Source organism: Nomascus leucogenys, chromosome 11 (assembly GCF_006542625.1).
Source record: "Nomascus leucogenys isolate Asia chromosome 11, Asia_NLE_v1, whole genome shotgun sequence".
In the NCBI taxonomy this organism is placed as follows: domain Eukaryota; kingdom Metazoa; phylum Chordata; class Mammalia; order Primates; family Hylobatidae; genus Nomascus; species Nomascus leucogenys.
Genome location: NC_044391.1, coordinates 24,407,553 through 24,418,925, shown reverse-complemented (window position 1 = coordinate 24,418,925; position 11,373 = coordinate 24,407,553). Strand labels below are relative to the sequence as shown.

Below are 11,373 nucleotides of genomic sequence, written 5' to 3'. Positions count from 1 at the left end.
TACCTTTAGTATTCCTAAATCCTTCCTAAGAGTGGTAGATCATACTACTCCTTCCTAGGAGTAGTAGTTTTGGGCTAAAATTATCCCTGGGCTCTCAGTAATCCCAATTGACGTCATCACTTGGAAAGTGTCAGGAAACTGAAGGAAATAGTTCCTGCTTTTGGTTTGTGTAACCTATTTTTCAAAAGCCTGGGGTATTCTGTTCTTTCCCAGAGAGGAAAGGAATTTCAGAAAGAGGATGCTGATATACTTTAGGAAGTTGCTACAGGTTACAGGCACCTCTGTGGCTTGATAGTAATGTATACCTACATGTCTAAGTGGGAGAAAAGAGCTAGTCAAGGAGAAACATTGGCTTCTGGTGCCACATTGAAAATTGCAGGTCAAGCTAATAACTAAGTCCATTTGAGCTAGAGCTAACCAGCAAGGGTTTTTCCACGTTTTTCTTTTGGCTCAAACTTGGAGCAATTTTGACCCAAAAGACGGAGGAGAAAGCGGGAGAATGCTCAAGGAGAGAAAGAAAGGTCCCTTTTTGTGAGGTTTGGGCTTCAGGTACCTTTGTTATGAACTTGAGCAGGAGTTATACTCTGACATGTTGCCCCTGCAGGGTAAAACCACTGAAGGGAAGGTCACTGTGAAAAGGTAAGCCACAGACTGGGAGAAGGTATTCGCAACACATATCACCAACCATGAATAAATGGCCAGAATATATGAAGAATTCCTACAAATCAGTAAGAAAAAGACCAACTAATCTTTAAAGTGGGCAAAGAGTCACTGGTTCCTTTGGAGGAGAAGAAAAAAAGGCATGTTTGGCCCAGGCCTGCTGGAAAATGCTGGCAAGCATGAGTGCAGAGGCCTAAGTGTCTGCACCAATGCCACAGAACTGGAGTAGTGCCATGCCCAAGACCTGGAGAGCACATGGGAGATGTAGCTCTGTGCAGGCATAAGTACTGGCCCTCAAAGCCAGGGCTGGCCTGGCCACTACGCTGCGGAGAGGCAGGGCACTCTTCCTGAACCCCAACTCAGTATTTTCTTAAAGGCTACTACTACAGGAGCACTACTAAGAAGATTTAAATGATGACAAACTAGGGAAGTACTAACATAGATGTGGCTTGACCTTGTTCCTGACTCAGATCATCTGACTTCTGTCAGTGTTATAGGAATTCTACCTGCTCAGTTTCTTAATAGTTAAAGTTAGATCAAACACATTCCAGAGGTCAGAACTCAGCACTCTAAACCATTGATGCAGAGATTGGAGATGTGATCTGTCCAACCACCTAATCTTCTGAATCATATTCCAAAACGAATCATACTCCACACCCAAAAGATTATGGGGAGAAATATAAAAGTTAATGCATGAAAAGTGTCTTCTTAAATCACCAACACTCATCTTCCCAAGACAAAACTTTATTTGAAGCATCAAGCAATATACTGAAAGAAGTGTCATGCTCAAGTGATGTTCTTATTTCCATAATTGTACATCTGATACTCTCTGCCCTCTTAAAAAAGACTGCATGGTGAGCAAAGATGAGTAGCACATATGCTTTTATACATAACCCTATCTATATGGTGCTTAAGAAAGTCTCCTTTTAATTTCATTCTTCCTTCCTTAAAAAGCATGTTGGTTTTATCTGGGAAAACTAAAACAAACTAGTTCTTCTGCTTAGGATGCAGTTTCTCCCAAGTTATTTATGAAATAACGCAGCTGCCTTTTTCTTTAAAGGGGTTCTTGTCTTCTGGAATTCCCTTTACTAGAGGATCCTCTCCAGAACGTTCTTCAATATAGTTCTTTATTTCTTCAGAACATTTAGACACCTTAAGTACAGAAAAAAAGAGAATACATTAGGTTAGAGTTGTTTAAACTTTGTCCCTACACTTTAATGAAATAAGTGTAATTGAATACAAGAAGTTTTTAAACATTTTTTTACATTCATATGTGTGTGTGTGTGTGTGTGTGTATTATATATATAATACATATAAAAAATCTGGGCGCTGCACTCTAATATTTTTATTCTATTACTATACCTATGATACAACCTATGTAAAATATATTTCTTACTATTGGTCGTTGGTCAAATTCAAAAATGTTTGAAAGTCACTGCATTAAATAAATCATCTCCAGCAATTTTTTTTCCATTGTGTCCCATATCATTTCCTTCCTCTGCTAAAATACAGTTATGCCATGTCTACAATATTTTAGGAACTAAAATATAATCTTATTTTAATTTTCCATGCTAATGAGCAGGTGCAGTAGTAGCTAATCCCCAAACGTTTTGGGGTGTGTAATGCCACGATTCTCACTTATGGGTGTGTGCCATGTTCTGAAATTTCACGAAATGATAGAAGCTTTGAAAAAAGCCTGACTCTGGAAAGATTGGAGTCGTCCAAATATCTCACTCTGTGTTGCTCCTCAGAATTTCTTCCTGCTGTATGAGGGCAATGATCATAATAAAAGACTTATCTGAGACTTATTAGGCTTATCTGAGAATAAATTTTTTTCTGTGATGGAGAAAAAAATTGAATAGTGTCTTCAGAAAGTCTATTCTTAAAAGAATAGTTTCTTCAAAAAGTCTATCCTTAAAAGACAGGTTGCAAGAATGAGTTAAAAAAAAGAATAAAAAGAAAAGAAATTGGGGTTTTAATGAAGGCCTGTATTGCTAGTAAGAAATTTAAGGTAAAAATTACAGAAGTACCAGCAAATTTAATTTAATTTAATTTAACTATTTATTTTTGAGACGGAGTCTGGCTCTGTTGCCCAGGCCGGAGTGCAGTGGCGGGATCTCGGCTCACTGCAAGCTCCGCCTCCCGGATTCTAGCCATTCTCCTGCCTCAGCCTCCCGAGTAGCTGGGACTACAGGCGCCTGCCACCACACCTGGCTAATTTTTTGTATTTTTAGTAGAGACGGGGTTTCACCACATTAGCCAGCATGGTCTTGATCTCCTGACCTTGTGATCTGCCCGCCTTGGCATTCCAAAGTGCTGGGATTACAGGCGTGGGCCACCGCGCCGGGCTGCACCAGCAATTTAAATGGAGACCTCTGAAAACTGGGCAAATGTTCCCAATGAATTAGTAATCTAAATTAGTAACCTCAAACTGTTTTAATGGTTACTACTAAAACATGTTTGCATATGTATCCCAAAATGAATGTAATTTTTAACTACAAATAAGCACAGACACTGCTTTGTTAATACATCATGCAAAATTATAAAACATAAACTGGAAATTATAAATGGGTGAGGTTTAAAACTAAACAGAAATAGTAATGTTAATATTTTACTTCCACACCCCAAATGATTATCCTTTGCAAATCAGTGTGGAAGCCTCTGACCTCAAATTGAAAACTAGGTGATGTAGTTCTGTGACTTAAAATCTGGCAAAATAAAATCTTTCAAGTACAATTCTTTCAGATAACATTTGCTCTCGTTTGCTGACATTCAGAGTGCATGCATTTTAAGTGAATTTTTAGAGTCGATAATGCACGTGTCCATAACTTAGGGTCTATGGTCCCAGATTAATTTCTCGACACGATTCATGCTCCCTACATTGAATCTTTTCTTACAAGGTTTTTTTCATTAGGTTTCAGAAGAGGTCTGTAACCTCCAAATGTGAGTAATTACTCCTCCGATACATTTCCTTCCGTAATCAAGAGGATATGTTTGATAAACATTTAACTACAGCCAGAATGCAACTTGCAAGTTTTGTCTGGGCCTAAGTTAAGGACTGAACACATAGCCCAGATGTTAACTATTTATTGACTGAATAATGGACTGGGCATGAGAAGAAGAATGTTTTTAGTACCTGCCCTATCACTGTGGTCTTAAATGTGGATCTAGTTAGCCTTTGGGGGACTCAAGTTTTTTTTAATCCTTAAAGTGAGGGAGATGAATGATCTCTAAGCATTCCAATGCTTGCCTAGCAATAATAATGTATAATTCCAAGTGTATAATCAAATGTCTTAATATTATTGTTGAGATTTAGATGCCTCTTTCTGTATTTCCTGAGGATACATATACCCAAAGTTTTTTCTCCCTCTGGCATACACTTGAGGTTTCTGGAGGTGGGAAGTTGATGCCACAGGCCGTGTCCTAAAGTGTCAGGCTGGCTAGCAGGGAGAAACTGCTAATGAATGATACAGTCAATTTTTACATAGTCAGTTGCATCCACATCCCTGTCCAATAGCTAACTTAAAACTCTGAGTAAGTAGAAGACACTTGTCTTTTTTCCTAAGTTCTGCACAGTGACACCAAATATTAAGATATTAGAACCTTGCGTAGACAATGCTGTACTTCAGCTTATGAAACTCTGTTTAATATGTAACTCCTAAGGTTTATTGTGTGAACATATGTAAGTGGCCAGCACTTGCTGTACTGGGAACTTCGCCATCCATAAAATGGGTCCCTTAAGGTTTCAAGAAGCATGCTTATTGATTGGGTAGTGTAACTTCCTTTTTTTCCCCTTTGAACACATTGGTATTTTTAAAGCTACAAACCCTTAACATGATAGAAGGGACATTTCATTATAAAAGCTAGGAAGAGCAGGGATTTGGATGTGAAAGGTTAAATTTGAGAAAAGAAATATGTAAAAAGTAAAACACAAAAATGCCTGCATCTTGTAATCATCACTCAAGAGTGAAGACTCTTCCCCTTAACAGATTTATTATAACTAGAACAAGAAGGCAAGTGAGCATATTATAATGCTTCATTTCCATTGTTTTTCTTAATTTTTTTTTTCTAGTGCTAAACCATAATAAATAAGATCAGCTCAAAATTTTCTTGCTGAAGAGGAAAGGTTAATTATCTTTAAACAATATCTACTCAAAGACCTTTCCTAGTCTACAGGATGCCTGATTGAGTTAAAACAGGAAGAGGGATTAGTGTCTAAAGGAAGGTCCTGATGACCAGTAAGAAATTGAAGTAAAACTCATAAAACTCCCAAGACGTTTCAGTGGAGAATATTGAATACTGGGTCATATGTTCTCACTGAAATGGTAATCTCTATCAATAGTCTCTAAAACTTTTAAATTGTGATCACCAAAAAAAATTTTCATATGCACCACAGTGTATGTATAATTATTTATAAATAAGTACAGATACTATTGTATTAATTGCATACTTATAAAACAAAGTGAAAATTATAAAGGGATGAGATTTACAAATAAATAAAGATAGATATTCTAATATTTTGCTCCCAAGTTTCGGTGGACTGTTCTTTGCATATCACTGAAGGCCACTGGTAAAATTCAAAATTAAATAATGTACTTGTAAGACTTTAAAATACGGTTTTAGAAAATTTCTCTCAAATATCATCCTTTCTAGAAGTGTAAAAGATCAAAGAATCAAGTAGCTATCCGCTTTTTTCCTAAAAGTGAGTTTTGAAAAACAGCTGTCTAATGGAAAGCAAGATTTCTTGTCTGTTTTCCCCTTCCTAGGCATCTTAAAAGTTAGGACATTTGGCCTTAAATTCCTTATCAGATCCTTGCTCCCTCCTCTACCTCCTAAGATTTCCCCATATCAGCTGGCAGTCCCCAGGCACTGCCAAAGGGTGGTGAGAAGAGAAGCTACAAAGAAGGGGAAAAAATAAGCTAAACTATTTGCTTCACTGTTACTAAGCAGGAAAAACCGGACTCTGCTTCATTTCAGAGAAGGAAATATTCCGGAACAGCCAACTTACTTGTTGTCTCTGCAACTTCACTTCTTTGCGAAGCTGCTCAACTTCCATTTTCAGTTTTTCCTTCTCTGGCAAATCTTCGATGTGAAGGGCAGGCATTTTCGCCCCAGAACTGGGCTCGGGCTAGCTCGGGCAGCGGAGCCGCTGGAACAGCGGCGAAGCTCGGCGCGTCCCGAAACAACTGCGGGGCCTGGCCCGCCGCCCACCCGCACAGGATGTGACTGCAGCCCTGCTGCGGTCCCCAGCTCCCCGAGGGCTTGGCTTCTTCCGGGACGCTTGTCACGCCAGCGCGCCCCAGCTTCCTAGGACCTGAGAACTCTGCCTTTTCTCAAGTCCCCGCAACCCAGGAGGCCTGCCCGGGTGCTAGGTTACAGTTACGTTTGAGACTGGGTCCAAGCAGCTTCCCGCTGCTCAATTGCCCAGCAGGGATGCTGGCCCCGGACAGGCCCTGACTCAGGACCTGCCACGCCCGCGGGGGACGGCTGGGCTGGGGCTGCAGGGCTGGGAACTGCAGAAGTTTTACTTTTTGTTCTCCGCGCCCCCCCCCCCCCCGCTTTTTTTTCCGTTTCCAAGTCACATCCGGGTTTTGTTTGTGAAGCAAGGAAAAGGAGTACACTACCCAGCAGGAAATAACTACCCTTCACCTCTCAAAGAGTTTTAAAAATATGCTAGATATAGCTTTTCCCTAATTACATACATATGTTGGTGCAAAAGTAATTACTTTTCTCTAATTACATATATAGGTTGGTGCAATTAGTTTTGCACCAACGTAATAAATGCATATGGGGAATGTGGACGCTTAAGAAAAGACTCAAAAGAAAATGAAGCTCAACCCTAATCCCAGAAATATCCACCAGTGCTCTGCTCATTTGTGTCCATCCGGCTTGTTCCAGGCCTAATATGGGTTTATACATTTTGGGCGAGGAGGGGGCAACAGGGTGTGAATATCGTTTATAAGTTGCAAGGACATTTTCTGTTATTAAATAATCATCTGCGTCCTCAACAGCAGCAGAGTTTGTATTTTTTTATTTTTCCGGGGGGAACGTTTTGTAGAGTGGTGCATCAAAAGATGATATAAGAGAAGACAGAAGCAGGAATCTTAAAGTTCTTCACCGAAAGCCTTTCTCCACTCCCCAACCCCAAGTTTTGGGTGACACTTGACACCAAGGATTTTGAATTCCTGGCTCCTGAACCTTCCCGGATGTAGGCAGTGGATTCATTTAGTATTAGTTTCTCCACTTTCTGGAAAGCACTATTTATCTAGCTGTTGCTCTGGAAAGCCAGGAAAAGTGTCCGATGTGAAAAATGTTTACGTGCAATAAAACTTTCCCTTTAACTATAACTAAAATCTTGTTAATGGTGGTCAAAAGAATAGAAGAAAAATCAAATGTGAATGTAAGAAACTTCCGTAGCAGTTGGATATTTCTCTTTCTTTCCAGAGATAACCTCCTGCCTCACAGAGTCAAATGCAAATGAAGAGTGGAGGCATTAACTTAATATTTCAGAGTAGCTGACCCAAGACACCCATGACCATTCCCTGTTTAGGAAGCAGGAGTTTTTGTTTGTTCCTAGTTTCTTACCACGCTCCACTCATCCTCAATGAATAAATTAGAGTGAAAAGAACAGTGAACCACCTAATGAATACTCCTGGCTTGTAGTTCCAGCTCTGCCACAGGCCATCACTGAAGAAGTCACTTAATTTTTCTTAGTTTTGGTTTTCTAATTTGTAAAATGTATAGTAAGGCAGGGAAGGTAGTGAATCAGCTAAGCTATGTTGTGTTTCTAATTGTGTTTGTATGCCTATATATGATAAATTATTTTCACAAAGAAAATGTTTAAGAGCTTCACTTTCAATATTTGAAATACCAGGGTTTTCCAGGCTTAAAGTAGTTAGAGCATCTTCTGAAGTTTACTTGTAAATAAGCAGGGAGACGAGACAAATGTCCATATCTGTCTTCTGCACTAATTCATTTTTAAAATTTTCTGTTACTTAAGTTTAAAAGGTTGGTTAAAAATACCTTAAATAAATTAGTGAAAGTAATCAACGTGAATGTGGCCTACATTAAATAGGTTCAGCACCTAATTAAATAAATTAGTTAAATAAATTATTGTGTGTTTGTTCTTTTTTTTTTTTTTTTTGAGACGGAATCTCGCTCTGTCGCCCAGGCTGGAGTGAGTGGCGCGATCTCGGCTCACTGCAAGCTCCGCCTCCCGGGTTCACGCCCTTCTCCTGCCTCAGCCTCCTGAGGATCTGCGACTACAGGCGCCTGCCACCACCCCCGGCTAATTTTTTGTTAATGTGTGTTTGTTCTAAGTCATAAAAATATAATTATTTTGGCTTGGAAATTTCTTTCCCATGAAATCATCTAGCTGCTTAGAGGGATAAATATTTATAAGCCCATATTGATTCTTTAACTTTTCCCATCGTATTATGAGACATATTAGAAACAAAATACTTGTTAGTCTTTTTTATTGTTATTAAATAATTCATATTCTAATATCTTAAGTAAATTGATTAAACTGAAGTGAATTGCAAAATGTTGAAATTGCATGATTACACAGCATTCTGAAAAAGGTTTTATTGTTGCTGTTTTTTTGCTTGTTTATTTGTTTTTTTGAGATGGGGTCTTGCTCTGTCATCCAGGTTGGAGTGCAGTGGCGCCATCTCGGCTCTCTACAAGCTCCGCCTCCTGGGTTCACGTCATTCTCCTGCCTCAGCCTCCCGAGTAGCTGGGACTACAGGCGCCCACCACCACGCCCAGCTAATTTTTTTGTATTTTTAGTAGAGACGGGGGTTTCACTGTGTTAGCCAGGATGGTCTCGATCTCCTGACCTCGTGATCCACCTGCCTGGGCCTCTCAAAGTGCTGGGATTACAGGCGTGAGCCACCGCACCTGGCCCTGTTTGGTTTTAAATAGTAAAATGATGAGAACATTTTTTTTAACAAAAGGATGTGTAGTCTTCTATGCCTAGACACTGAATTTACCTCCCAGAGAAGAACCATGTTAAGCAATTTCTCATATATACTTGCAGAAATAGTTTATCAGCAATATTCAAAAATTTTGAATAAATAAACTTTAAAATTTGTTTAGCTGTGTACAAATGTTTTAAGTTTTTACTTATATTTTACATATTACCCCAGTAAAAGTTATTTTACAAGTAGTATGAGTAGAAAGCATTCTTTAGTAAAAATGACAGGTGCAACCAGCAATGAACTTTGATTAGCCCACTGTCTTTTCACAAATGTTTTATAGAAATTAGTTAATAAAAATAAATTATAAAAGAGTAACAACCATGAAATTTTTACCTTGGTATGCAAAAATAGGAAAAACAAGGTTTTGACAATTTTTGTGATTTATTATGTTGTTAAAAATCTATATAAAGAAAAATAAAACATTGAAGGCAGTTAAACTGGAATTAAGCTAATACTAACTTGAACTCAAAAAAGATCAGGATTCTGGTCTTATTTTATCTTGTGATTTTTGCAAGAAACACATTATTTCTGCTTTTTTATTTGGTGTAAGTGAACTAGGTTACCTTTCAAAGTCTGCTCTTCTAAAATTCATAGAGTGACTTTGAGAGGCCGACACAGGAGGATCACGGGAGACAAAAGATTCAGGAGTTTGAGACCAGCCTAGGCAACATACTGAGACCCTGGTCTCTACAAAAAAATAAATAAATAAAAATAAACAAATAAATAATATATAAATAAATTTAAAAAGTGCATAGTAACTGTTTCGACCATTGAAATTATGGTTTCTTTAAAGAAAGTACATTTTACACACTCTTGGTTCATTTGATATTTGTTTTAATCTGTTAAAACAATCATGAGGCAATTTTCAGGAGCTCATTTGTTTCCTGTTAACTACCTACCTAAGATTCCTTTTCTTTTATTTCTTTTTCTTGGGCGGGGAAAGGAGTTTCGCTCTTGTTGCCCAGGCTGGAGTGCAATGGCGCGATCTCTGCTCACTGCAACCTCCGTCTTCCGGGTTCAAGTGATTCTGCTGCCTCAGCCTCCCGAGTAGCTGGGATTACAGACCCGTGCCACCACGGCCAGCTAATTTTGTTTTTCTTTTTTTCTTTTCTTTTTTAGTAGAGACGGGGTTTCACCCTGTTGGCCAGGCTGGTCTCAAACTCCTGATCTCACATAATCCTCCCACCTAGGCCTCCCAAAGTGCTGGGATTACAGGCGTGAGCCACTGCACCCAGCCCTAAGATTCCTTTTCTAGATGAAGAGAATGCCAAGTCAAAGGATGATCTGTGTCTGATGCTCTGAGTATCTTAGCAACTACTTATAATTCATGACATCAAAATGATTTCTCTGGCTGGGAGTGGTGGCTCTCACCTGTAATCCCAGCGCTTTGAGAGGCTGAGGCAGGAGGCTCACATGAGGTCAAGAGTTCGAGATCAGCCTGGCCAGAATGATGAAATCCCTTCTCTACTAAAAAAAATTTTAAAAAAAAGAAAAAGAAAAAAAAAGTAGCCAGGTGTGGTGGCACGAAATTGCTTGAGCCCAGGAGGCAGAGGTTGCAGTGAGCCAAGATCGTACCACTGCACTCCACCCTGGGCAAGAGAGTAAGACTCCATCTCAAAAAAATAAAATAAAATAAAATAAAAATTTTAAAAAATGATTTCTCTTACCAATTTTGTTTCTATATTACTTTAACTCTCATCATATATAGCTGATCATTCTCATTACTTAGTTTACTATTTTGCTCATGTAAACACATTATTTAGGCATTTAGGAAGTTTGATCCAATATAAACTTTTATAAGCACCACTGTTGCCTGCTTTTAAAGTCAATTACATTGTCCAGACAATTTGTTAGTTGATATGACACTTTTTAAAGATGAACAGTGTTTCTGACTTGGGAAATTTCCAATGTAGTGCTGAAATTAAAACAACCATAGAAATTATAATGAGAAAAAGTAAAGTAATGTTAAATGACTTAAGAGACACACAAAATACTCTTGAGGTAGAATGGCAAAGATAGTCTCATAAGAAGAGTAGGATTTCAAAAGGCTGAAATGGGGTGGAGTGGAGGGAGATTTCAGGTGGAGGGATCAGTATGACCAAATTCCAGATGGTGGGAAAATGTCCATGGGAAGTGTAATAATAGAGGACATTGATTAGGCTTCTTTCTATGTACCCGTTTCTGATCTAAGAGATTATAAGTATTCAGATAATCTAGCCTAATCACTAATTTTATGTATGAAAAAAAACAGATTCAAAAAGTTCAAGTCATTTCTCCAAGTTCTCAATGACAAGATGGAAGAGTTGGGGTTTTAATTTTGAATTTTTGGGCTTCAAACTCTGTCTCCAATGGTCAACTGAAAGTTAGAGATGTTGGTTAGGACCATCTTCTACAGGTTACTGAATGCCATAGCATGTACTTACTTTGTATTTATTTTAATCAGAGAAAGGGAAATATACTGAACACTTCACTAAATAAATACTAACTTGCAGGTGGAAAACTTCTAGAGATAAACCACAATTAAATAAACAAATAAATTGTAGTATGCCAGATGGTGATGGTGCTATGGGGGAAAATAGAGTGCGAGAGAGACACAGGAAGTGCTTGGTGGAGTTTGGGAGGGCTGTATGGAGAGGGTTTTGTAAACTTAAATAGGAGGATAAAAAGCTTTTCTTGAGGAAAAATAGATAAGACATTCAGTAACTAATCCCGGAATTCCTTAATACTCAAAGCA

General features: G+C 38.5%; 1 protein-coding gene across 1 annotated transcript; it reads right to left on the bottom strand.

Annotated features, from left to right (window-relative positions):
- Nucleotides 1-1,388: 1,388 nt before the first annotated feature.
- Nucleotides 1,389-6,204, bottom strand: GNG11 (G protein subunit gamma 11). The gene is made up of 2 exons (XM_003252500.4): nt 5,669-6,204; nt 1,389-1,812 (listed from the first exon to the last, which is right to left on the bottom strand). The coding sequence occupies exons 1-2, from the start codon at nt 5,762-5,764 to the stop codon at nt 1,687-1,689; spliced, it is 222 nt and encodes a 73-aa protein (XP_003252548.1). The 5' UTR covers nt 5,765-6,204; the 3' UTR covers nt 1,389-1,686.
- Between the last annotated feature and the right edge of the window lie 5,169 nt (nt 6,205-11,373).